Genomic DNA, 27803 nt, shown 5'->3' on the forward strand with positions numbered 1-27803 from the left:
AAAAAAAAAAAAAAAGAAAGAACTCCGTTTTATTGACTTCCTGTGGCAGCTGACCTCTGCTCACTTTGCAGCCAAACCTGGACGACAGTCACTGTCGCAAAGATGGACTTTTACGTAGCTTTACTTGGAAAAAGGTTGCTCGACTGCTCATTGGAGAAATCCAAAATATTTTACGCGCTTTGCAAAGCCAAATTCAAATACCATATCAGTTAGACGTCTTTGGCGCATCGTTCAACTGTTGTATTGTCCAGGAAAATAATCGTATTCGAGGATCTAAGAAAGCTATTAGAACAGTCTTTGAATATTTTTTTCCCCCCACATTAATTCCACAATTTTACTCAAGTAAATGTCGGTTCCAAGCTTTGAAAAAAATTGCTGTTGAAAAATACGATTAATCGCAATCAATTATGGCATATTTTGCGATTAATTAGTTATAACATTTTAATCGCTTGACAGCACTCCAACAACCAAAAAAGTGGCCGCTTAGTGTCATTGAGACAAACACACACGCGCACACTCCTGCTTCCTCCACGTGTGGCACGCACGCACGCACACGCACGCACACGCACGCCATCAAGCGCAGCTGCGCGACAGCATATGGCATCGCTCTCTCCCTCTCCTTCCTTCCTTCCTTCCTTCCTTTCTTTCTCTCAGTCACATGACGCTCGCTCACCCCGGGCAGCAGGTTGCGTGAGCGCGTGCGCGTGTGTGCGCGCGTGTGTGTGAGGCAGCTGAGAGAGCAGTGATGATGAGGATGAAGAGGATTAGCAGGAGGAGCATCCGGGAGCGGCTGTGTCGGAGCCGCAGCAGCAGCAGCAGAAGAAGCAGCAGCAGCAAGTGGCTCAAGACCTGACCGGGCGAGCGGCACTTCCCGCGCTGGAGCTCCCCCGTGGACCCTTCCGGCGCGAGCGCGCGATGAACACTTTCTGTTTGGAGGCTCAAGCGCTTCAGCGCGTGGTGAGGGTGCGATGTGTGTGCGTTGTCATGTGTGAGCGTGAGTGTGTCATGACGCCGGTCTGTCGTGTGTGTCGTGACGTCTGTCCGGGGGCATGCGGAGGGGGGGGGCAAAAGGGCAGTGGCATCCACCTGAGGCCATCCGGCTGGGATTGAAGGACGTCTGCTTGGAAAGGTTCCCTATAGCGTCGTACCCCACCAGGGTTGCCAATTAGGCTTTTAAACTCGGGTTAGGGTTGAAGAGTAAGGTATTAAACTTCGGTTAGGTTTCAAATTTGGGTTTTGAACAGGGTTACGGTTTCCAAGTAGGGTTTCAAATTAGGGTTAGGGTTTCAAACAGAGTTGTAAACAAGAGTGAGGGTTTCAAAGTAGGCATAGGGTTTCAAATTAGGATTCCAAACTAGGATTAGGGTTTCAAAGTAAGGTTTTAAACTATGGTTAGTTTTCAAAGTAGGGTTTTAAACTAGGATTGGGGTTTCAAATTAGGGTTTTGAACTAGGGTTTCAAATTAGGGTTAAGGTTTCAAAGTAGGATTTCAAACTAGGGTTAGGGTTTCAAAATAAGGTTTTAAACGATGATCATGTTGCAAAGTAGGTTTGAAACTATGGTTAGGTTTCAAAGTAGGTTTTACTCAGATTAGGGTTGCAAATTAGGGTTTTGAACTAGGGTTAGGGTTTCAAATTGGGTTAGGGTTACAGAACCGCCGCCAGCCCTGCCAAGCAAAATGTGTGTGTGGGGGGGGAGGGGGAGTCTGCAACCCCCTGCTGATAAATCATTTTTCGAGGGGCATCATATTAGGCCGGTCACATCGTGCATCCGCTCCGTTTTTGTGGCCACGTCATTCAGTCGTGCCGTCCGACGTCTGCTGGCGCTTTTGAGCCTGGCAGACGTTTCGCTCGTCTTCTGAGGACCGCACGCTTCAGTGGCGGCGCCCGCGGGCAGCCATGTTGGCGCCTTTGTGGCGGGCTGACAAAGCAAGACGGAGGAGCCACAAAGCAAAGAGCTCGGGGCGCCGTCCGGCTTGACTCAAGTGGCTCGGCTTCCAAATGGAGCACCGAGGCAAGAAGTGTGGATTTTTTTTTTCTTTCTCCATCCTCTAATCTGATGGCGCTTTTAATCGTCCGTCGCCGATTTTTGACCTGGTCCAGCACTTGATCCTCACTCAGAGGCTCCACGCCAATGGAATAAAGCTTTCCAGGGATTATTCCATTTATTTCAGGATTACCGCCGCCAATTTATTGCAAGGTCGGCTCTCGGCTGGAAGTGGCAAGCTGCTAGCATTAGCATGTAGCGTCACAATCAGATCCAAAGACAAAGTTGGAATTTTGAACGTGTAGCACGTCGTTATGTCCAGACTGCAGGTCAATTCCAATTTTTTGGCCCATTGACTCATGTATCGCATTTTCCTCATTTGAATGGGACCAGGACAATTCGGACGTTTTCAAATCCGACCCAGGCCCCTTTTGCATGTGGATAAACTGAATACGTCTTCGATGCGAGTGCACTCTGGACGAGCAGAAAACAGTCCGTGGCAAAAGGAAGATGATGTGAAATTGTTGCGTGAGAAAACGGCTCCAGTCGCACGAAATCCTTGAAATTGCCAAAGATGTATTAGGACTGAGATTGACACGTGGGGCCAAATTTTTTTTCCTTAAACACTGTGCCATGTGATGACGCGTTTTAACTAAGCTCATGTGGGAATCTTCGAGTCTCGATCAACTCACGTGGGAATCTTCGAGTCTCGATCAACTCACGTGGGAATCTTCGAGTCTGGATCAGCTCACGTGGGAATCTTCGAGTCTCGATCAGCTCATGTGGGAATCTTCGAGTCTTGATCACCTCATGTGGGAATCTTCGAGTCTTGATCACCTCATGTGGGAATCTTCGAGTCTCGATCAACTCACGTGCGAATCTTCGAGTCTCGATCAGCTCACGTGTGAATCTTCGAGTCTCGATCATCTCACGTGGGAATCTTCGAGTCTCGATCAACTCACGTGGGAATCTTCGAGTCTCGATCAGCTCACGTGGGAATCTTCGAGTCTCGATCAGCTCACGTGGGAATCTTCGAGTCTCGATCAGCTCACGTGGGAATCTTCGAGTCTCGATCAGCTCATGTGGGAATCTTCGAGTCTCGATCACCTCACGTGGGAATCTTCGAGTCTCGATCAACTCACGTGGGAATCTTCGAGTCTCGATCAGCTCACGTGGGAATCTTCGAGTCTCGATCAACTCACGTGGGAATCTTCGAGTCTCGATCAGCACACGTGGGAATCTTCGAGTCTCGATCAGCTCATGTGGGAATCTTCAAGTCTGGTTGTGTGTGCTCCACAGGATGTTCTGCTGAACCGGACCCTGGTGTGATCCACGTGGCTGACATGAGGCGGCTGGACCATCACCGACAAAACGTGCAGGAGCTTCTTGGTGCGTCTTCTATCAGAGCCCACGTGGAGGACCGTGACAATGATGATAAAATGATGAGGAAATGATTGATTCATGATCTACGATACTAATATCCATTAGAAATCCCTTTGAGGGATCCACAAAGTTTGAAGGAATTTGTTTGTAGAAGACGTTTCGCCTTGAATCCAAACGGCTTCTTCAGTTGTAAGATTTTGAAAGCATGCCTTGGTGGGCGTGTTACTTGGTACGGTCAAGAGTAGGGAGTTGGTGTAGTTTTCCGCTGTGGTTAGTGAAACAAGCGTGCCGCATGCCAACAAGTCGTTCACTCGTCTTCCTATTGGGTGAAGCCATCTTTGGGCGGAGGGACATTGTTGACGTCAGGACATTGTTACATTGTTAGGGGATGCCTTTTGTGAGCAATTAGAAATCAGGACCCTGCTAATAGCATCATTTCACTTTTTTTTTTACTGCCATCTATTGTACTGGATGTCTTAGGTTAGTCCTTCTGCCTGAAGAATCCTTAAAGACCCTGCAAAGCGAATTCAGAGATTTGTTTCTAAATATTTTCCACATTTGAAGATAAACACTGAAAACGTGGAGAGACTGCGTACTACGCACAAGTGAATTGTGGAGCTACAGTCCAGGATTAATCTGTTTTTCACCTTTTCAGTTTTCTTTCAGGGTTTTATGTGCAAAGGCAACCAGTGACTTCATCCGCAACGGTGGCGTAATTTTGAGTTAGGTATGATTGCCAGGCCCATTTGTACGGCTACAGCTTGGAACTTTTGTGTTTGCTTCCCAGTCGGTGCCCTCAAGCCCATCCTGGTTCTGGTGGTCCTGCTGGGCTCCGGCCGCTGCTGCCCCACTGTGTGCACCTGCGACGGGAACACCAGCGATTGCTCGGGTCTGGAGCTGATCGCCTTGACGCCGCTCCTGCCTCTGCTGGACCAGGACTGCGCGACGTTGCGACTCCGCCAGAACAAGCTTTCCGCCCTGCCATCCGTTGACTTTACCAACCTCACCAGCCTGGAGGTCCTGGATATTTCCCAGAACCAAATCTCCAGCCTGCACTCGGGAGCCTTCTCAAATCTGGGCAGCCTGCGTTGGCTCAACTTGTCCGCTAACCTTCTCGGAGTGCACATGAGCACCGCAGACAACACGAGCAAGGTGGTGGACCTGGGCCTGAACGGGGAAGTCTTCAGGGGTTTGTGGTGGCTTCGAGGTTTGGACCTGTCTTCCAACGGTCTCCCCTGGCTACCTAAGGGCTTGCTGGACGGACTCCAGAGGCTGTCCTGGTTGTCCCTGGCCAGCAACCGTCTGGCCGTCCTGGAGAGGGTCACCTTTGAACCTCTGATGGCACTTAAGCAGCTCCTCCTGGCTGGGAACCCCTGGGAATGCGACTGTAAGATGAGGGCCTTCAAACACTGGATGGAGTGGATGGTCTACCGAGGTAGGCCTCCCATTTTCCAAGTCAGGGAGTCTCAAATGTTTTAGGTCCATGGAGACATTTTTACAAGGACATCCTCATAATCCCAACGCCATTTGTGAGAAAAAAAAGTCCCAATATTATGATAACAAAGTCATATTTTTTTTAGTTAGCAACAAGAGCCAAAGTTCAAGAGGGAAGAATATCTTTTAACGTGAACTTCGAAAGTAATTCATTCATTCTTGATTTTTTTGTTTTTGTTTTTGCCAGAACCTGTAAAACCCCGCCCACTTGCTTTCATTATATAACATTATGTTTAATTAACGTTAAGATTATGAGTTAATCCTTGGGGAAAATCCTCTTCTCCTCCCCAGAAGTTCAAAACCCTGTTGTAGAAGCTTCCATGAACTCCACGCTTTCCCCTTTGTCTTCTTAGATGGTCTGGTAGACGCCATGACTTGCAGCCTACCGAGGAACTTGCTAGGCCGGGACATCCGCGGGGTGCCGGCCGAGATGTTCGCCCAGTGCGTGCGGAGCGCCACCGGGGACTCCACCGCCAGGGAAACCGCGTCAGGAGACCTGAGCCGCCCCTCGTGTCCGCCAGGCCGCCAGAGCAGCACGGACGAGTGCGTCCGGCAGCGCTACCGTCCGGCCAGCGTCCGACGGGCTCACGGCACGCAGATCGTGGCGGGCGTGGTGTGCGGGACGGTGTGCATCATGATGGCGGTGGCGGCCACCTACGGCTGCATCTACGCCTCGCTCATGGCGCGCTACCAAAGGCACCTGAAGAGCCGCGGAGAGCCGCTCATGGCCCGGTCCGGACTGGACGGCGAGCCCGAAGACGGGCAACCGCCCGAGGAGACGCCGCCCAAAGAGGACCGCGTGGTGCACGGGTACCGCATCAGCAGCTTCTAACATGTCTGTTCATCCATCATCAACATGACTCAACTCTATAGTCCACTGAATAAAAATCCCACGATAGTAATCCAGGAGCGTTTGATGAATCGTTTCAGCCTCAGTGTAAACGATAACGTCCACTACATAAACATCCCTACATAGTGAGTAGGGCGTAATGGGCTGGGCTGACTCTGACTCCAGCAAATGTGTGCGAACTCATTCACTCATTCCCTCCTCGCGAATCGGGAACGATCAAGGCGGCTGGCCCCAAACTATATTGCTGACCTCATTAAGGTTTACAGGTTTGAAGTCAGGGGGCCAGCACCTTCTTGTGGAGACAAAGATGAACCTTTCAGTGGTTGGCCCCAGACTGTGGAATGCTCTGCCCCTCCATATTCGAAGGGCCTCCCCAGTCCAGTGTTTTAAGTCTCGTCTTAAGACCCACTTTTATTCTCTGGCTTTTACCACCACGGCGTGGATTGTGTGGTCCTCTGTGTGTTTTAATTTCATTTTATGTATTTAGTTGTTTTGTTATGTATTTATTTTATTTCTTACTCATTGGTTGTGATATCACAAACATATGTGCAGCACTTTGTAACAGCATTGTTTTTCAAATGTGCTATAGAAATAAAATGGATTGGATTGGATTAGGTCCACTATAAAAAAAAACAAAAAACGGCGTAGTGATGAGCGAGCAGGCAATGAGTGGACAATTCCAACACCTCCCATCTGAATCTCGACTCTGACCCATGAGCAACACTGCCACCTAGAGCCCAGATTGAGCTACTACAGCTTCAAACAGCACCAGCTGCGCTGACTACAAGCACGCAAAAAAAAATCCCTGTTGTTGTCACACCTGATCAAATCTTCATAAATGGCTTCCTCAATAAAAGCGATTAGTCTCAACTGACTTTTCTTCTCCCAAAAAGTTGGACCAGTCGAGGTTTTGAACCAATCAAGAACACGGAGCAGCTTGATGATGGGCATCGGCGCAGGATGCGCCGGTGGCCAAGAATCCAACTTGTCGTAAAGTTGGAAGCAAACACACATCTAAGCTCTGCTTGATTTTTGGAGACACTTGTGGTCAAATGTTTACTTCCACTCAACATGGGAAGTCATTTTGTTAGCATTTGGAATGGTTTATTGACCACATTCATCACTGGAACCAATTTTTGTCCTGATTTATTTGAATGGATCAGAATGGTTTTGAATTGATGGGGCAAATGGTTTGACAGCCCCCGTTGGCTCGACCGATATTCGCAAAGGCGGGGAAGCGCAAATCACTGTGTCATTTTACACCATTTCACTTTGGAGCCCAACAAGAGCACATTTCAAAAAGGATGACTTCTTAGATTTGTGCATTTTTGCCAAGCTGTGCAAGAAGAAGCAAATTGCCAGGAAGCAGTCAAGTCTCGTTGATATGACACGCGTACACAAGCGTACTTTTGTCCCAACAGGCTTAAGGTTATCTTTGCCAGCTGACTTTGGGTCCACTCTGAATGTTTGTCAAACACAAAAGCGAACACTGGACCAGTGAACCAACATGAGCTGCGTGTGAATGAAAACAACAATAACAACAACAAACAAAAGCCACATGACTTCCAGATGAATTTTTCGAGGAGGGAGAACTGACCTCCGGCCACGGCCGTCTTTCCTTGCGCCGACACGGTGACCGACGTGGCGGCCACCACGTATTTCACGCCTGCAAACGGCAACAACAAAGACACATTTGAACAAATAACACGATAAGCGCATGTGTGACAATGACAACATGACAAAGACATGACGACAACATAGAAATGCGACAGTGACAAAAACAATGACATGACAACACACGTGTGGGACAAAAACTACAGGACAGCAACATGTATGACAGTAACTTGACCACATGATCTATAACGTGTTAAGGACGTGACTGTCCTCGTCTGTCTCTCTCTGAGTCTGTTTTTTGACTTGAGTTTCTTGTTTTTAATTGCGTTCCTTGTCCGTCTCTCGTTGAGTCATTGAGTCCACCTGTGCTGGTCATCCCGGTCCCTGGCGTTAGCCAACCGGCTCCCTCCTACCCTCTGTGTCTTGTCCAGGTGTTCCTCGTTGTATCGTCAACTTGTCTGTATTTAGTGGCCCGCCGTCTTTCAGTCCTTGTCGGTTCGTCGTCAGTTGTCAACGGTCATTTGTCTGTTGCCGCTGTCAGCGCCAAGTCCGAGTCCTTTTTCCCGAGCATTTGTTTCGTCCTTCGATCCTTGTCGTTTTTGGACTTCAACCGGTGCCTTGTTTGCCTTTTTGTTTTTCTTTCATGAAATCCGTAATATTACACGTGATTTTTTTCCTCCTGCGTTTGGGCCCTCCCCCCGCGATAATCACGACAACGACGACAACAACGTACATGTATGCACGGCGATGACGACATGACAAGATCATGGCAAGAGCATAACACAATGACGGTGACAAGTTGACCACATGACAAGAACACGACCACAACATGTGACATGACATCATCAAACAAGTGTCACTGACGATAACAGCGTGACAACAACATGAATGTACGTATGTTGTCATGTTGACAACAGCAAAATATCATACATGTGGGGCCAGAACAACATGACAAGCACATGGCAACAGGTATGACAACATGACACCACAACGTCAAACCATTTTAACAGTGACGAATAACATGATAAGAGCGTGACATACAACATACATGGATGTATGACAATAACGACATGACAGGAAGACACGTGGGGGACGAGAGCAACAACACAAAGAACACACATGTGTGACAATGACGACATGACAAGAACGCGCATGTATGTCGGTGTCAGCACGGCAAGATGCGAAAAGAGCCTGGTGACCTTTGTCGTTGACGGGGTAGTAGAAGAAACTTCCCGGCGGGTTCTCCACGGCCAGTCGGTACCATAGCGGGAAGTGGTCTATCGTGAACAGGTTGTCCTTGTCGGCGGCGGTCAGGAACTTTCTGGGACGTGCAAAACACAGGTGGGTCACGCGGCGTGTGACGCGGGCGCCGCCATCGCGGCAGGACCTCTCCTCACTTTGCCACGCGCGTCTCCACGCCGGCGTATCTCGCGATCCTCATCAGGCCAGCGCGCGTGCCCAGGAAGGCCGTCTCCAAGCCGGGCTCCACCCTGTGAGCGCACGCGTGAGCGTTGGGGCTCGGGCGCGCCGCGCTTTGTGCCTGACGCCCACCTGTCGTCCAGCATGATGGCGTTCCAGTAAGCCTCCATGGGCGCCGTCACCACCGCGTCGAACAAGGTTTGCTGCAGCAGCAGCTCGTCGCCTTGGCGCCGTCACGGAACAGGGAAAATATTCACACGTGGGTCTTCACGGGTGACACGTGCGGCGGCGACGCGCCGGCCACTTACACTCCAGGTCGGGCTCCTTGCCCAGCAGGTAGCGGACGGCCGCCTGCAGCTGCGAGTACTTGCGGTGGGCGGGGTCGATGTCCGTCTCGCAGTACGTCCTGACACACAAGTTGACGCCAAACATCAGACAATGCGAGAGTGCGCCATGTTGGGTTTTGCTGCGCTGCGACTGAAACGAAGTAGCCGACTATTCATTTTGCACCTTTAGTTGTTCCTGTGGCTTGTTTTCCGACAACAGGAAGTCAGCGAGCCACGGATAGCAAGAACGCTAACCAGGCGTATTTCATTGCCGCTGAGCGTTAATTTATGTCCGGTTATCACGTTAGAGGATTTCAAGTACAGTACTGTAGATAGCAACAGATGTAATGCATTTGCAAAGCTGGCCGCTAGCATTGCCATTCAGTTTCCCATAGACATTAGCGTCAAGCTAACGCAACTTTCGTATCATTTGGAATATGCCACAATTATGTTTGCATTTGAAAGTGTTCAGTTGTAAATCAAATCAAAGTACTAACTTACAAAGCTGGGCATTCCGTCCCGTGGCGGAACGGTCCGCCACCTCCGCCCCGGACGGATGCCCATTTTTGGGAAGGAGGACGGAGGATGAGAATTTTTATGAATAAGGACGGAGGGTTGCCAGGTCGCGGACGGTGGACTGTCCGGCAAAAAAGGGTCAAGCGCCCAGCTCTGCTAATTTCTTTATTTTACTAACATTTATATTCAATTATTTACAATGAATGAACTAATAAATCATTGAATAGGATGAATTCATTTAAAAAATGAATGAATGAATGAATGCTTTTAATTGATGGAACTTTAGCAAAGAAACGGCGGAAGAAATTGAAGAAATCCTGCAATCGTACCACTCGGACGCGATGCTGAGGTCGGGAGAGGTCAGGTCATGCAGCCCTGTGGGCGCAAAGGTCAAAGTTCACCACTCGAGCGTTGCCTGACGAAAGGTGAAGTGAGCGGAATTGCCGCAATGCATTGTGGGTCATTCATCTTACCTTCTTCCACCGACACGTTTCCCACGAACATGAGCTGCCCGTGACCTCGGGTCAACACCATGCCAAAGCTACGCGCATACACAAAGAGAAGTTGCACCGTGATTCCTTCTAGTGGATCTGCCTCAATCACAACACGTTCAGCAACTTTTCAACTATGTACAATACAAACACACACACTGTCGTTGACTACTTTTGTGTCGGCAGTTATAATCAACTAGTCAGATTTTTTTTGCCATTGGGCTTGGGCCTTAATATTATCCGTTGCTCGCAAATGATAAAGCATATGAGTGTTTAAAATCTGCCAACCCGTATGTGTTGCTCCACCCTTTGTGTTCTATATCCATTGTTTAAAGGGGAAGAGCGCTGCAGCACTGCTATTCGTGAGCCTGTCCATGGCATTTTGCATTCTTTACGAACATGAGGTGGTTTGCCTAAATACACGAGGTGGACTTGTCTTGGTGTTTTGTTCAGTTTTGGAGTCAACGTCAGCTGGGATTGGTTTAAAACCGCCTCTTTTTCACCAATTTTGCGCCATCCATTTCCAAACATTGGCTCACTCGTATCTAAAACGATCTTACCTGAAGGGAGTGTCGTCGATGTTGGTGTAGAAATATTGGTTGGCCAGGAAGAGAGGTCTCCTCTGCTCATGTCGGACACAACAAGAGATTGCATTGTTACGAGTCAGTGTTTTTTCTGGGTGCCACACCACAAAAAAAAAAAAGGGTCAAAAGCACGTCCAAACCTGCCGGGTTGGACTTGCGCATTCGGCAAAACGAAAGGAAGCAATTTGTTTCCGCTTCAGCTCACAGGCGGTCCGAGTCCTTTTTGCGTCTCTTTTTTTTTTCTGCTGTGGCGGGACCAATGTATGGATGATGGACTAACAATTTAGTTCCTGGTGGCTGAAGCCACACGGAGGGCAGCCATTTTACGTTGCCACCCTTAGCTCTTACGGATGAAATGTGAATGTAGCACTTCTCCCAGACTTTCTGCAACAAGCGAAGCGTACGCCACACACGGTGGCATTTTCGCCGCGGAGTCCGGAAATAACGTGAAACCGCTGCAGGGAAATCAACGCATTCAAGATAGGTGCGCTTAGCGAGTGGCAACGCAAGATGGCCGTCAGTGGCATCACTTCTCGATACAGCAGTTTGTCTCAAATAAGGGGGCGGCTCCCCCTTGGAGACGGGTTGCGGTGCGATTCCAGGGAGGGGAGCGTTTACTAGAAAAAAGTGTCATTGCACATCCACTGCAGTAGGTGGCAGTGGCACCGTGATTGTCAGAATGTGCCCAGGGAGTACAAACAATGTGAGGGAAGTTACTCAGCAGAGTTAGATTTTGGTGTTTTCTTTCATGTGCGTTGGGCTGCAATGTTATGCCGAGGTGTGAATTTTTATAGACAAATGATACTATTTATAGTTGTGGCAGACAGTTGGAGGGCGGAGCAAAATATGTTGTTCTTCCTGGGCCGGGGGTGTCACAGAAAATAATCGAGAAGCGCAGCATATGTGCGTGCGTGTGTGGGCGCGCTCACCCCGTTCTCCAGCGACGCGCGGATGTTGAGCGTGTGGCTCCCCGTCTCGCCCCGCACCATGGCCGTCCGCAGCTGCGCGCCACACAAAAGGCGCACGCGGTCAGTCTGGAAACGTGTGCCTCCCCAGCGGGAATGGCGTCACTCGCCGTCGCCGCGGTTACCGTCTCGTCGGCATCCTCCCACTCCACCTCGGAGAGATCCACGCTGTTGTAGTTGGGCTTGGGCTTCAGCTTCTTGCCGTCCTTGTACTGCAAACAACACGCACCACACATGACTCCATTTCAGCTGCATTTAAACTACAGTTAAAGTTTCAAAACAAGGTTCGAAACTAGGGAGGGGGTAAAAAGTAGGGTTTCAAGCTAGAGTTATGGTTTCAAAATAGGGTATTTCAACGAGAGTTAGGGTTTAGAAGCAGGGTATCAAACTAGGGTTAGGCTTCCAATGTTGGGTTTTAAAAACAAAGTTAGGCTCTCAAAGTAGGGCTTTAAACTATATTGGTAGGGTTCCAAAGTAGGGTTTCAAACTAGGGTTCCGGATGAATGTGCAATTTATTTGATTTATTTGAATTTCACCCAATTTCTGTCAATTTGGTAATTGGTTCCTCTTTTACAAAAGTCCAATTTTACATTTGAAAGTGTAAAATATGTTCCCCCAAATTTCAAGATTCTTTGAATCAAATGAAACTTTGATCAATAATTACCGTGGGATTTTGGAAAATGTGTTGGTGTGTGGAATGAACAAATGCCATTTGGAAGTTTGGAAAAAGAAAATGTACGTGTGTATTATTGCAAGAAAAGGTTTGTGTCCAGTGCACAATGAGGTCACCAGAGGTCGGAGGTCGGGGTGCGCCAGGATGTAGCCGTTGTTGGTGATGAGGAAGGCGTAGCCGTGGGCGCCCAGCTGAGGAGCCGCAAACAAACGAAAAAGAGGATGAGGACGAGGGCGAGGGCGAGGGCGAGGGCGAGGACGAGGACGAGCACGCGGGCGTGCAAGCGGACCCACCATGTAGCGGGGCGCCAGCTTCATGACCTCCATGAGGGGAACGTCGGTGCCCACCACGCCCAGCAGGATGCCGTGCGACAGCTGCACACACGCAACAAAACACTTTAGCGCTTCCAACCTTAACTCTGACTTGGGACCTTACTTTCACAGACAAACTTTGGGTGGACATCCATCCCTGGCTTGAAATCCTAACTCTAATTTGAAAGCCAAGTTTGTAACACTTCCAGTTGTTGAAAACACTAATCTAGTCTTCAAATCTGAATTTGAATCCCTAACCCTGTTTAAAACACTAATCAACATTTTTAACTGTAGTTTGAGACCCTAATTTGAAACCCTAACTCTACTTTCAAAATCATCATTTGAAACCCTAACCCTAGTTTGAAACCCTCATTGAAACACAACCTCTACTTTAAAAATCACTATTTGAAATTCTAACCCTAACCCTAGTTTGAAATATCATTTGAAATACCATAAATCTCATTTTTAACTGTAATTTGAAACCCTAACCCGAGTTTAAAACCCTACTTTGAACCCTAACAGTATCTTAAAAACCCAACTTTCATACCCTAACCCTAGTTTGCAAACCTAGCCAAATTTAAAATCCTAATTTGAAATGCGAAGCCTACCTATTTTAAAACCCCAATTGAAAAAATTGAAACCCTAATCCTGGTTTGACATCTTGATTTGAAAGGCTAATAAAACCCAGACCCGAATGACCAAATTGACAGAATTTTGTGGAAATAAATCAAAGAAATTGCAAATTCATCTTTAATCCAAGTTTAAAACCCTACTTGGAATCTCAAAGCCCTACTTTGAAACCCTAATCCCGGTTAAAAAAAAACCCTGATTTGAAACCCTAACCCTAGTTGGAAACGCTCATTTGAAAGGCTAATAAAAACCCAACGCAGGCTTGAAACCCGAACCTTTTGCTCAACAAGTTGAATGTGTGCGAAGACCGACTGTTGGTCTTTGGCGACGTGACCCGCGATGAACGACACGGCAAAAACACGAGCGAGCGCACGACGCTGACAAAAGGCGCGACTGACCGTCTCCTTCTTCTTGCTGAAGACGGGCATGGCCACCGACGTCATCAGCAGCAGACTTTGCGCCTTGGTGCTGAACAGCTGACGCCGCCGCAACGACAACAACGTTAGAAAGCGACACGAGCCGGGCCGACCGACAACGCGGACGCTGGGGACGAGCGGCAAAGCGGGGAGGAGGACTTTGACGCATTTCCAAAATCCTCTCACACACGCGCATGCAAAAAACACACAGGATTTGGAGAAAAGACAAGAACAGACAGCTCGTACAAAGACGCAGGCTCGCACGCGCGCACGCGCATCCCCAAAAGGTGCCGAGTGCCAAGAGCACGTTTACCTCCGTGGTTTTGGGAAGCTGACGGCAGGAAGAGGAGGAGGAACGATGACGATGAGGATGAAGATGGAAAAAAAGCAAGATGAAGATGAAGGGGACGGAGGCGGTGCCGAGGGGGGCGCCAGGCCCACCGTGGCTTGTATGAGGGGGGAGGGGGGTGGCCCGCTGGGGGGGGGGGGGGGGGGTCGCTCTCACCACGGTGTCCATGTAGGCCTCGGTCCAGATGATGTCGTGATCGTGGTTGATGACCATGGGCCGACTCAGCACGTGCAGATACTCCATCACGTTCTCCTGCACGTCGGCCAGCGTCGACACGTGCGTGTAGTAGCCTGCGCACGCGCACGCACGCAAAGGCACGCAAAGGCACGCCGGCGTCAGCCTCAAACCGTCACCCTGAAAGGAATCCCCAAACCCACTTTCCAAAACGCTTGCGACCCGGGACGGGCGACCAGATACTGGCCTCACTTCAAGGTATCGCTACACGGGAAGGAGGCCGATAGCAGCCACCGATACTTGGAGCCGAACGACACACGCACACGCACGCACTCAGGACTGCGCACGCACTTCGACAAACGCAGGCGCAGGCGCAGGCGGAGCCTTTTGACCTTTGTTGTTGCAGGCGATCCACTTGGTGTTTTGGGCGAACGTCATCTCTCGGCCAATCAGATACGTGAAGACGCGCACCTGAGAAGGGGAAAGCGGCTGAGGTGACGCAATGTTTTTTTTTTTTTTTCAACGAGGGCGAGCGACTTTGCGCTGACCCTGCGCTCGGGCCAGTTGAACTCCTCAAAGACGGACTCAAAGTCCTCCATGGCGCCGTCGGTGATCAGCATGATGGCCTGGTTGCACATGCTGCCCTGACCCAAAACGCGCGCCTACACACACACACGCACACGCGCGCGCGCGCACGCCCGCATTACTGCCTTATTCCGCCGCGTTCGCGCGCGATGTCAAAGACGCGGCCCACCTCATTGAGGATCTTGAAGGATTCTTTCATGGCCTTCTTGAGTTTTGCTTCTCCTTTGACGTGAAGCTCCTGCACCAGCGTCTTGAAGTGCTGACACACGCACGCAACATACGACATACGTCAAGTCACGCGAGACGCGTTTGCCTGCTTCTGGGCCTCTGCGTGTGTCACTGGGGCCCTTTTCTTTCTTTCTTTGCTTTTTTTTCTTCTGTGTGTACGTGCATCATTTGTGTAATTGTTTTGCGTGTGTCTTTGTGGTTTTTTTGTCTGTGTGGCTTGTTGTGTTTTTTTTTTCTACATTCATTATGTTTACGTATATGTGTGTGTTGTTGTGTTTTCGTGTAGTTCATCATTGTGTTTCTTGTACGTGTGTGTGTGTGTGTGTGTGTGTGTGTGTGTGTGTATTCACCTGTGTATGCGAGCGTGTGTTTGTGTGCATCTTTGTGGGTTTTTTTGGGATCTGTGAGTCGTTGCGTTTTGCGTTTTTTTTGTCTACATTCACCATGTTTATGTATATACGTGTGTGTGTGTTTATTCATTTGTGCGGGTGCGTGTGCGTGTGGGTGTCATTGTGGTTTGGTGGGTTTTTTTTTTACGTGTACGTTCATCATTGTCTTCATTACGCGTTGTCAATGTGTGTGTGTGTGTGTGTCATGTGTTTGTGTATGTGCATGGTTGCGTTTGTGTGTATTATATGCATTATGTATATCTGCGTGTGCCCCCCCGCGTGTTAATCTGCGCGTGCGCTGGCTTGCGTACACCTGCGCGCGTGTGTTTGTGTGCGTGGGTGTCGTTGACGGCGGAGACCTCCGGTTACCTCCCTGTTGTCCAGGTCGGCTTGGACCAGAGTTCCTTTGAAGCACGGCTCCACGTAGCGCACGTAATCCGTGTACTACGCACACACACACGCACACACAAAAGCTGAGGGTGGCGCGCGCGTGCATGTGCGCGGGCGTGCGGCGGGCGGGCGGGCGGGCGCGCGCGTCTCACCGCGATGACGTTGACAAAGTCGTTCTCTCCCAGCGTGTCGAGGATGGTGTTGATGGTGTGCTTGGCGATGGTCATCTTCAAGCCCTTCATGCTGCCGCTGATGTCCACCATGATGACGATGTCCTTGGGCGACGTGGCCGCCTGGATGTACCTGACGGACGCACGCACACACGCGCGCAAGACGGCCCGACGCTAAGTGACAAACGGAATCGGTTCCTTCCTTCAATTGTCCGCGTCTGCCACAGGATGCCGGTCGAGCGCTACTTTGACTTCAATGAAACTCCTCGACACTTTCAACACGCTTCCTTGGCGCTGAGCCGGCGTGGCGTGGCGGCAAAGCACTACTTATGTCCAAACAGAGATCCTAAGCTCACTTAGTTGTTCCCCGGCAACAATGTGGTGTCAGAAGATGTCGGCAAAGCGCTACTTTTGTCCAACGGAAACTCCTTAGCTGACGGCAACATTGTTCCAAGGCAACAAGATGCAAGAAGAGGGCACCAAAGGACTACTTTTCCTGCTTCCGCCTGTACGCAGGGATTCACCGTCATTTGAACGCCGCTTGAAACACATTCAAATGTGTGAAAATGACACAATATTTTGGGGGAAACAAAAGAGTCGGAATCTTAGCAAGACTTTCGGTGCCAGGATGACTTCTAGGTGACACGTTACATTTTGCTGCCTGCTTTGGGCCACTTGATGAGGTACGGATGCACGTTTGAGTGGAGGGCATTTTGGCGTAAATTTGCAAATAGAAAAAGTCACCAGTTTCGGTTCCTGCAGTCGAAGGCGGCCACGCCGTTGCTGTCCGGCGTCCATTTGATGCCTGGAACGACAAACGCGTGGTTGACAATGCTAAGCTAACGGCTGCTAACGAGGAGGCGAATTAGGGGACAATTTTGTCATTGTGCTACAATTAACTCCGAAAACAGCAACACAAGAGATCATTCCTGTCACGCAGCAATTATTATTATTTTCATTCAAATCAACCACATATATAGATAGATAGATCGATAGATATGATAGCAAAATAAGAATGAATTCCTATAATCCAGTCATTAATTTATGACCCAAATTTCTTTTAATGAATAGGTTAATTCATTGGTTTTAATTAATTATAATGAATCCTAAATAATATAATGACAACATAAGAATGAATTCACGTTGACAATAATACAGATTTTTTGGGAGCATGATATTTTTTTTTCTCATAGTGGAGATGAATTTTCATAGAATTGCAACCTTCTTTACCAAACATAATTGATTAATTATCACAAAATACAAATAAAAAAATCTGAATTTAATTTATTATTGAAATGAATTATTTTACTCATTTTTTTTACATTTATTGTATTCATTAATTTAATATCTTTTACTGACGTATTCATTATTTTTAGTTAATTAAACAATTTTTAAATTTCAATGATGTAAATTATGAATAACGCAATAAAAGCCTTTTTTTCAAATGCTTATTTCATTGTATTTATTTTGCTTCCGTTTTACTACTTTTATACACTTTATTAGTTTGTTTTACTTCATCGATGAATGACCAGGCCTATTTGTCCACAAATTAAAAAAAAATAAAAAAAATAAAAAAGCAGCCCTCAAGTGCCAAGTTTGGAGCGGATGCGTACATGTGGCGCATGCAGCAGAAACAACCCGTCGGTCTCTTACCAGGGTAGATCCTGAAGAAGCCGGCGGAGCTGCCGAAGTATTGCCATGTCAGCGTTGGGTCCTTGAGGAAGTTGCCCATGAAGACGTCGTTGAGGGCCTCCGAGTTGTAGACGGCGTTGAGGATGTTGGGGTCTGCCGGACGGACGGGCGGGCGGACATGAGGAAACTCGGCGAGGATGGCCTTTTCTGGCGTGAAGCCCGACCTTTGTTGTAGACGTTGGTGGGCACCTGGACGGTGCTCTGCTGGATGTTGACGGCCATCTTGTTGAAGTGCTCGTTCTCCTCCAGCGGGAACTCGCCGCCCAGCTCCACAGAGTTGCCGTCCTCGTCCACCGTGTTGATCAGCATCGAGTTGTAGTAGTCAAACTGACAATCGGAAAATGTTTCAATCTTAAAACGTATTCTTCTATTCTGCCATCTAGTTCAACAATACGTAGGCCGGTTTTATTGCCGCTTCTCCACTCTCGCTGCTGTCTTTGACTTCAACTGACAAGCAGGGGGGGCCCAACATTTTGTCATCCTCTGTATTCATGATAAACGATATCAACACACACGCACCTCTAAGGAAGCGTTGAAATCGTGGTAGAGGTCAGCGTCTTCTGCCGACTCGGCTAGCCGCTAAAAAGCCAAAAACATCAACATTGTAGCATCGAATACATTTTGTGTACCTTCATTTTGGAGAGTGCACAAAATAGTGTGGGGTGAATTGGAACCGTTTAGAAGGAATGTAAACAATTCAGCAACCGCAGATCAACAGAATTCCTTGGACGTGTTTGCAACTTGTTGCTAGGCAGACCTTTGCTGGGGTGCAATTGTACCCTGGGACCCGCATTTTCCAACTGTTGCAAAGTTGCCGCCCACTTGTATAGAAATGAAGAACAAAGCTAGCTTCTGAAAAAACCCATGCGCAGTATATTATATTCGCCAACACCGTTTCAAGTGAGTTTGATGTAAATTATCACTCACCAAAAGATTCATTAGACAGAGGCTGAGCTGCACTGTATTTGTTTACCGAGTAAACTAGTGGTGAGTAATTGCGAAGCAGCAATTACAATACTTACTGTATTTAATATGTTCCATGTGGGAACTTGGTATGTCTCTGCACTGTCTGGAAAAATCCAAATCCAAATACAATACAGCATTTATTTTTTTAGTTTTTATTTTTTTACTTGCTGTCCACGATCCCCCCCAAAAAGGATCTGGGAGCCATTTTGGGACCAGTTGAGAACCACTGCCGTATGGCAATTAAAAATCATCCAACTTTTTTGAACGCATGCTGTCAATGACTGAGTGCTTTGTATGAATTATAAAACGCACCTTGACGGACTTCATTTTGCTGCCCAGCATGCGTTCGATCTGGTCCGCGTAATCCTTGACCAGGTCACGTCCGTCCACGTCCACCATCTTGATGATGGACTCCACGTCCTTTAGTTTCTGAACACGCACACAACACCAATTATGGACACACAGCAGCTTGCTTGACTACTCACTGATCACATTTTTTTTAGCATTGTTGGCCCACGGGAACCTGATTTTTTTTTTTCAATCTAAATAAATGCTACTGATCAGTTTGCAAAAAAATTGGATACTGCATAGCGAGGGGCTTTACATTTGCTATCGTGTTCATCATTGGTCCTTACATGAAATCCCACATTCTCCAGCTTTGTATCTTTGGCGACTCGCTCACTGGTTGACCTTTGAAGTTTGGGATTATTTCACATTTAATAAAACAAACCTAAGGCCAATGTGTCTGCCGCAAAGCAGAAATACCCAAGTCTCTGTTGTTCTCCTTTTTTTACTTTTTGTACTGCAGTAAATACAGAGTGTGAGTATTTTGGCCACAAGTGGCGCAAGCAAGGGTGGCTGACAAAAGGCGCTAGCTAGCCGAGATGCGCTAGTTAGCTAAACAAAGCACACTAACCCGCTTTAATGAGGCTATTTGTGTCACGAGGGATTTGTGTCACGTTATTTTGAGCTTGGTGATCTCGGCCACACCAATCTGATCTGGAGTCAGCCAAGTTAGATGTCACGTGACCTCGAGTCGTCGGGTCACTTTCTCGCCGTTAGCCGCGTCAAAGTGGATCGACGCCATCACGGGTCCAGAAAGAAGAAGTTGTACCTTTTGCAGAAGAAGCGATCCAGAATACTTGGTGGAAAGGTCTCGAAGCTGTGACGAGAAGATGGACGCCCATTGCTGCACGCTGTAACACAACAACATAATACATTGTCGCTGTCCTGTGAAAAACATCCGTGTCCATTTTTTTCAATTTTCTTATATTTACGTGAATGGTGTTTCCGCATTAACATGAAAATTCAAACATTTTCAGAAATTGGTCATAAGTGTTTTTTTTTATACAATACATTACAGAACAAGCATATCATTTATCATTTAAAGGACAACAATGAACACAGTATAACACAACACTATAAAACACAAGACAACGTACAGTATATTTAGAATTTTGACATCATATCGATAAATCCTGTTACATAAAAAAAATCCAAGAATGAAGATGAAAATCCAATGAGGTCATCCTGTGTTGCGGGGGGGAAAAAAAAATCCTGTGTTGTGGGTCTGCTCCTTTCGTTTGAATAGGCCTGTCGTAAGAGGCTCAAATATTACTAAGTCATATGAATATCATGATGATATCATCATGAATGCCGGAAGTACTTCCAGGCCTGTGAGGACACACACGCACACACATTTGTTTAAAGAGATGAGTCAAATCCTTTCTGTGCTGTTTTACTTTGGCATTTTTATCCTGGCTGCTTATCTCACAAACGAGCCAGCAAAAGAACAAAAAAAACACCACTCAGCACAAAGCACAATATTCGCAGGGCTGCCGCGAGTTAGCACGCTAGCGCCTTAGCGTGATGGGACCGTGAAAAGTGGGTCACGGCGGTGGAAGGTGACCGGCGCGCTCGCGAGGACCGGCTGGCAGTGGTCCAGCGGCCTCGTTGGCCCGCAGCTGGCAAAGGACGAGCGTGCGGCTAACGTCTAAAAGCGGCTGTTAGCGTGTTAGCGTAGCGAGCGTGAGAAGCGCACGCTGCAAATGTGGCCATGATTCAATTATCACACACGCAAATCAAGCATTGTTGAGAGTTGTGGAACACCCGAGAACATTTTCAATCATTCTGGAACCATTCTAGAACACTGTGGGACTTTTTGGAGCTGTTTTAGGACATTTCGGACCGTTTAAGAAGATTCTGGCACAGCGGGGAAAAAAATTGGAAAAGACCTAGAATCTGGTGCTGCATTTTGAACCATTCCAGGACATTTTTTCTAGACATTGTACTTATAACTTTGGGACATTTCCTCAAAAACCTAGAACATGGTATCTTAATAATGTAGTACCATTCTAGAACTTTATGGTGCATTCTGGATCGGTTTTAGGACGTTGTGGGACATGATGTAAACTCACATTGTGAGACCATTCTAGTGGAACCATTCAGGAGCCCTTCAAGTACACTGTAGTGCATTCTAGATCTAAGAACGTTGTAGGACATTAAGGAACATTCTGCGACATTCTGGAACCGTTCTGCAACATTGCCTGAAATAATGTTCTGCAAGATTCTGGAGCACTTTTGTGGGACATTGTGCAACTCTCTTGCACCATTTAAGAACCCCGGGGGGCATTTTGAAACCCCTCTAGTACACTAATATTGATATATTTTTTTTTTAAAAATGCATTGATATTGTATATTGCTAGAATATTCCTGCACATTGTGGAGCATTCTGAAAGCATTTTCGAATACTATGGGACACTATGTAAAATTTTGGGCATTATACAACATTGTGGGGCATTTTGTAATAGTCTGCAATAGGGCTGCTCGATGAAGCGATTCTGAACCGAAACCGAATTTTCTGGATAAAACGATGTTACAAACGTTCAAATCGGCACGTTTGATTTTTTTATTTTGGGTGTAATTTCCTCTGCATTTCCGCAGTCCAGTCCCAAAAACTACAACAACACAATCGATGGCTCCCGGCGATTCTGCTATTTGCTCAGGCAAGTGAGTGTTTAGTTAACAAATCGGGCAAAAATAGATCTGTAGTGTAGTGTGTGCCCCGCATGAACAATACAACCCTTGAGCAAGTAACTCAACGTCTGAAAGGCGTCCCTTTTTTTTCTCCTCTACAACGGACCTCTGGTCATGACTATGCATCTGTACTTAATCTCGACAGTGCAATGTATTATTGAGTGACAGTTCATTGATTTATGCTGATGTAAGACCGGGGAGAAAGGTGAAATGCTAGTCACTAGCTGGTTGACAAAATGACTTGCTGACAGACTGTTTGGTTTACAGACTTGACTGTCTACCTTCTCTCATGTTGATGATTTCGTTTCAGATGGTATATGCACTTTCTTCTTTCATTATTGGTTTGATTAAGAACAGATCTGAAATCTATTGTGTAAGTAAAATGCTGTTAATCCCAATGGATTGCTCTGTGTGTATTAAATTGAATTGACTGGCATTTTGAGTTCAAAGAAAGAAAAATTAAGTTTAAATAAAAGACATTCAAAATACTTCATTTTTCATTATTTTTTATTTTACAAAGAAATCGTAATCGTAAAATCGGGTTTGAGAGAAAATAATCGGGATTTTCTTGTTAGGCAAAATCGAACAGCCGTAGTCTGCAACATCTGTGATCATTCTAGAATATACTGCTACATAGCAGTGGCTAAAGTTGCGAGCGGGCCCAGATCCCAGAGATTGTGGTGGTGCGCTAACGCAGATTAACCAGATTAGCAGGCTGAGTAGACAAGATGGCAGACGGACAAGAGGCGGTTAAATATGTGGGACAGTTGGAGCCTTCCAAATCCTGGCCACTGACCTAACCGGACGGCAAGGGGCGGAGCATGGCTCCCACCAGCCAGTGAGACGCATCCATGGGAGGAAGTGGACGTCAACTCCACATGGAAGCGCCTTGCTAGCGCTGTGACATTTTGGCTACTGGGAATCATTGTGAATATGATGATGAACATGCGTTTTCATTAGAACAGAAGTGATTGATTTATGATTAATGCCATCATACATTAGAGTCACCACGAAATGGTAGCTAAATGATGGACCTTCAGGTCAGGCCTCATAAGGACCAACAAGGATCCAGATCACAACCAGTTTTATCCCGTTTTATTCATTTGCAGTAGTAAGGCAAACAGACCCGGTTTAAATCGGTTTCATTCACTCACAGTAGCGCCACGTTAGGACTCCGGTCACTCACAGTAGAAACTTAAGGCCGAGATCAGATCGAGTTTGAACCCATTCCATTCATTCACGGACAAAATGTTAATCTGCAGAGCAGAACCACTTGCAACAACTTTCATTCATTCATAGTAGAAACATGAATATCCAGACCAGTAGCAACTTAAACAGGTTTCATTCACTGATCATAGAAGCGTGAAGATCCAGATCAGCACCAGTTTAAACCTGTTTCATTCAAAGTCAAAGCATGAAAGTATATCTAGATCAGAACCACTTTGAAGCCATTTCAATCATTCACAGCAGAACCTTATCGAACCAGATCGGAAGCAGTTGGAACCTAGTTTGTTGAGTCAAAGTCAAAGTGTAGGCGGGACTATCTTGATCAGAAATTGTCTGAACAAGTTTCATTCATTCACAGCAAAACCACGAAGATCCACATCAGAACCACTTCTAACTATTTCATTCAATCACAGTAGAAAGGGTGAGATCAACATCAAAACCAGTTTGAACCTACTTCATTCAAAGTCGGTTTAAAATCAGATTAGGATTTCAATCACCCACACTAGAAATATAAAGATCTTGATTGCAACTAGTTTGAATCCATTTCATTCATTAACTGCACAGTCAAGGTTTTATTGCTTACAGAAAAAATCAGAACCAGTTTGAACTTATTTTGTTCATTTATTCAAGTACAACCGCAAAGCTCGAGCTCAGAGCCGGTTCAAAACCTTATCTGGACCACAAACACTTTGAACTGTTTCATTCATTCACTGTGCAAACTAGAAATCTCAATTGCGCAATATGAGCAATTCAATTGCGCATTCATTCACAGTAGAGACAAAGATCTAGATCAGAACCAGTTTGATCCTGGTCCATTGCCAGTCGGCTTAAGGTCAGGATTTGGATTTCATTCATCCACAGTACAAACACAAAGATGAAGATCTCAATAAGTTTCAACCTGCTTCATTCATTCACTGTAGAATCTCAAAGACCTAGATGAGAACCAGTTTGAACCTGGTCCATTCCCATTATGGTTAAAATCGGGATTAGAATTTCATTCATCCACAGTACAAACGCAAAGATCAAGATCATAAACAGTTTGAACCTGTTTCATTTAGTCACAGTAGAAAGATAAGATCTGTCTCAAAGACAATTTCAAAGAATAATATCTAGATCGGAATGGGTTTGAATTTGATTCATTCGTTCACATGGGTAAAATTAAGAGTACTACCGTAGATGCAAACCAATTTGACATTCATTCATTCTGGCAAAAGGGTTAGTGTCTCATTCATACACAGTCGAACAAGACGCTCCAGATGCGAACCACTTTGAACCACCGCTTTTTTTCCCTTCATTCACAGTCGGGTTAAGGATTGGGTAGAAGACAAACAACACTTACGTCTCTGGTGGTATCTTGAGCTGAGCTTGAACGCCGACCCACAGCAAGCACAATCCCACAAGTCGGTGCAGTTTGGAGCCGCTCTTCATCCTGCTTCCCGACTCACTCGGAGACCACCGCGTGGCTTTCGTCTGGAGGACTTAAGGGGAGCGACGAGGCCTCCTCACGTGGCCTCCAGCTTGCTGCTCCTCATCCGCTTTTTGCTTCTTCAAGGTCCTCATCAACGCTCATCGCGATGGCCGTCGACGGCCGCCCCTGCTCCTGCTTCTTCTCCTTTGGGGTTCCTCCAGGTTCTTCCTCGGGGCTCCTCCAGGTTCTTCCTCGCGACTTCAGCGAGAGGACGGCGTCCCGCTGGAGATTTTGCGGCAGCTCACCCAATTTGTGACATAATCCACTTGGATTAAAAAGCCCTCTATGGCGGGGAAGCGGCGAGGGGCAGGCAGGACGAGACGGGACGGCGGCGCCTGATTGGACAGGCGCTCCCTTTCATCTAAGAGGATTACACGCATGCATGCACGCACGCATGCACCTGTGTATGCAATGACTGTTAATTTTTTTCACACACACAATCAGGCAGACGCACTCACACACACACACACACACACACACCTGCGCACGCATATACTTTCATGCCCTCATTGTCAGGCAACCAACATGGTGTCACTTGTTTGAATTAATATTACATGCATCCACAATTTAGAAATGGAAGTCACTTATTGGACAGTCCAATAAATCAAATGCAAAAATGATTACGAGTGTGAATCATTAATGGCGGGAAACAACGAGCCATGACTCGAATGTTGACTTTGCGCGGGCCGCAACGGCCATGCAGGTCAAACGATTGCTTTCCTCAGTCTGATCAAAGGCGATTGTCGCCTTTGACGGATCCTTTGTGGTGGTGCGCAGGCCACCGAGAATATGTTCTATGCAGGCCCACGAGTTGAAACAAGGCAGTCTGATGAATATTGCGTTTGTGGAATAAGAGTTAATCCACACGTTTTTAGCCATCTCCGGGGGCGGCCATTTTGTCACTTCTGTCGACTGAAAATGACGTCACATTTGCTCAGGTAACGACCAATCAGGGCTCATCTGTTTTCTGAAGCTGAGCCGTGATTGGTCTTTGGTCAAAAAATGTTTGGGTTGACTTTTTCCTTAACCCATTAAAGCCTAAAGCGCCTGGCTCAACAGCTCCCCAAAACCTAAGGTCGTCTTTGGAATTACCCTTGAAAACCTGAAGTTTTCCCAGAAATTCAACACAAAGCTCAAAGCTCCCGCGATCAATAGCGTCCGCCATTAGGACTCCAAACATCCTCTGCGGGCTCACGACACCGTCCCGTGTATATTCTGATGCATTTCATTGGTTAAGAGAACAAAATTGGATAGAAAAAAAAAGAAAATGACGTATATGCTCTCCAGACTTTAAGGGTAGAAAGACTGTTATGCACTCCCCGCCTTAATGGGTTAAAGGTGCTTTCAAATGCATGCTCACTTGGGTTAAGGTCTGCTGATTGACGTGACCAGTGTAAGACCTTCCAGATGTAGCGTCATCGATGGCAGGTTCAATGTGTTTCAAAAGCTCGACAGAGACAATTGTTCGGTTGCCAAACTGGGAAAGAGTCCGAAGGCCAATTATATTCACAGATGAGTTTTTGTAATTAAAGAAGAAGAGTGAGCAGACCTGTTTAGCAGAATGGCAGATGAAACCCGATTTGAAATAAGTCACGCCTCGTACCAAATTGTCTCGTCAGTCTGTTTCTACTCTCTTCTTGCTCTTTCCATAACCATTTTTTTCACTTACTTTGTATCTTGGTTTTCGGACTTTATGAATGAAAATTATATCTGATTTAAGAACTGTCATGTTTTGTCTATTTTGATTTTTGGTTTTTTTTGGTTTCATGTTTTGCTCAGTGTTCTGTGTCTCGTCATGATTATTGTGTCCACCTGTGTGCCTTCCACTCCCTCGTGCTAACCAATCAGCTCCCTCCTACCTTGTGTCTTGTCCTGTCCAGGTGTTTCTCGTTGTCTCGTCAGTGTGCTTGTATTTGAGTTGCTCATTTTTCGTTCTGTAATTGTCGGGTCATTGTCGTTGTAGTGTGTCGTCGCTGTTGTCGCTCTCGTGTCGTGTCGTGTCGTGTTGGTCCGAGGTGGAGTGTGTGCGGGTGTGTGTGTGTACAATAATAAACGCGAGTCCATGCACAGTTTTTTTTTTTTATTTCACCAATATTGAATGACTTTTTAGTCTTAGCAATGCGGTTAGCCGCCAAAGTACTTACATTTTTTGACGAATCAGTTAAAAAATGTATGCCTTGATGTAAGGAATGTATGTATGAAACATTGTATGCCTATTTTTAACTAAAATGATCGAAAACCTTTTTGAATTTCCGTCGACTAAATTTACGAAAACTAGATTAAAACTTTTTGGGGGAGTTTTCGGCGACCAAAACTAGACTTAAACCTTTTTGAGTTTTCGTCGACTAAAACTAAACTCAAACTATCACTAATAGGACTGACTAAATGTGATGAAAACTAATGAGCATTTTCGTCCAAAAGACCAAGACTTGACAAAGACTAAATCTAAAACGCCTACCAAAAACAACACATCTTGAGATCTGGGCACAGTGCTGATGCACCAGTGTTGCTCGTGCCATCACTAGTGACAAGAATGTTCTTTCTGCCATCTTAATTTTCTATTTGTAAATGTCTCCCATGCTTAGACATGCTGACATTTTTAGGCATTCGTAGTAAAGGCAATGAGGCTATTACACTCGTTTCTTTATTACAATTGCAATCATGGCAAAGATATGTAAAAGATCCAGCTGCTGCATTGCAACGACGTCATGAGTTTGTCCATTTTGAATGATAAAAATGAACTCTGACGAGGGCACTACGATGCATTTGCGTTAGTTTTCAGACATCCAAACATAGAATTAGGATGTTGCAAATTATGAAGCTTCGCTTTGGGGCACAAAGTGGGAAAGACATTTGAGAATCAAAAGTTTGAAAAATCACTCACTTGTACACTCAAATGGACTCTGCAAGCAGCATTTCCAGCAGCGTGCTAGCTTGCAGGCTAACGCGTAGCAATAGCAAAGACGGCAGCCAACGCGCTTCAAAGTTTACTCGCTCGCCTGTCTGCTGTAACATCAAAGACAAACAAGGCTAAAATAATGACAAGGCTATTGTGTATAATTGCAAATATCAGTGTTCCCAGGGCTTGCATTTCTCAAGAGGAACAGGAAGACACTGGGGAGTGAAAGTTCAGTCCGTTTGCAAGTAGAGGCGGACCAACCTATAGATGGGTACTATTCCCCCCCCACCCCGGAAAAATGACAGATGATGTATGACGGAAGGGTACTCTCGCAGAAGTTCGGCGCTCGGTTGGATGCAGACTTTGGGGGCTGGTGTGTGTTTACAACTGCAGGCCACCGTCTTCTTTTAGGTCTTCTGTCTTTCATGCATTCACTTTTGGATGTTGCCTTCATGTGTTTTGACCACAGTAAAGATTTTGATTGAAAGAACTTAAGCCTTTCGGCTTTCATTTCTTTTACAGGAAGTCGGATTAACCGGAAATGGCAAGCCACGGAACATGGAGTTTTGTTT

General features: G+C 46.6%; 2 protein-coding genes across 7 annotated transcripts in view; one reads left to right on the plus strand and one right to left on the minus strand.

The window, feature by feature from the left end:
- Nucleotides 1-24606, minus strand: part of LOC147149325 (voltage-dependent calcium channel subunit alpha-2/delta-4-like) — a 49790-nt gene extending 25184 nt beyond the window's left edge. For 4 of the 6 annotated variants that reach the window (XM_086027958.1, XM_086027956.1, XM_086027957.1 and 1 more), the window contains exons 1-27: nt 24204-24606; nt 19716-19797; nt 18914-19030; nt 18155-18214; nt 17800-17962; nt 17597-17728; nt 16688-16748; nt 15926-16076; nt 15753-15827; nt 14936-15025; nt 14730-14843; nt 14574-14652; nt 14164-14297; nt 13972-13989; nt 13641-13718; nt 12595-12675; nt 12418-12492; nt 11754-11840; nt 11593-11664; nt 10640-10701; nt 10062-10129; nt 9918-9963; nt 9055-9152; nt 8879-8969; nt 8725-8817; nt 8527-8648; nt 7311-7379 (exon numbers count right to left, since the gene is read on the minus strand). In XM_086027958.1, the coding sequence (XP_085884084.1) occupies nt 7311-7379; nt 8527-8648; nt 8725-8817; nt 8879-8969; nt 9055-9152; nt 9918-9963; nt 10062-10129; nt 10640-10701; nt 11593-11664; nt 11754-11840; nt 12418-12492; nt 12595-12675; nt 13641-13718; nt 13972-13989; nt 14164-14297; nt 14574-14652; nt 14730-14843; nt 14936-15025; nt 15753-15827; nt 15926-16076; nt 16688-16748; nt 17597-17728; nt 17800-17962; nt 18155-18214; nt 18914-19030; nt 19716-19797; nt 24204-24292 (2407 nt within the window). In that variant the 5' untranslated portion in view covers nt 24293-24606. The remainder of the gene's footprint in view (nt 1-7310; nt 7380-8526; nt 8649-8724; nt 8818-8878; nt 8970-9054; nt 9153-9917; nt 9964-10061; nt 10130-10639; nt 10702-11592; nt 11665-11753; nt 11841-12417; nt 12493-12594; nt 12676-13640; nt 13719-13971; nt 13990-14163; nt 14298-14573; nt 14653-14729; nt 14844-14935; nt 15026-15752; nt 15828-15925; nt 16077-16687; nt 16749-17596; nt 17729-17799; nt 17963-18154; nt 18215-18913; nt 19031-19715; nt 19798-24203) is intronic. The other 2 variants (XM_086027955.1, XM_086027959.1) reach the window with 1 other exon arrangement.
- Nucleotides 650-6565, plus strand: LOC147149326 (leucine-rich repeat and transmembrane domain-containing protein 2-like). The gene is made up of 4 exons (XM_086027960.1): nt 650-957; nt 3286-3375; nt 4157-4804; nt 5217-6565. Exons 2-4 carry the CDS (start codon nt 3330-3332, stop codon nt 5693-5695), a joined length of 1173 nt encoding a protein of 390 aa, XP_085884086.1. The 5' UTR covers nt 650-957; nt 3286-3329; the 3' UTR covers nt 5696-6565.
- Nucleotides 24607-27803: the final 3197 nt, after the last annotated feature.

The sequence above is a fragment of the Filicampus tigris genome, chromosome 4 (genome assembly GCF_054856515.1).
Source record: "Filicampus tigris isolate MCC_2025a chromosome 4, RoL_Ftig_1.0, whole genome shotgun sequence".
Taxonomy (NCBI): Eukaryota; Metazoa; Chordata; class Actinopteri; order Syngnathiformes; family Syngnathidae; genus Filicampus; species Filicampus tigris.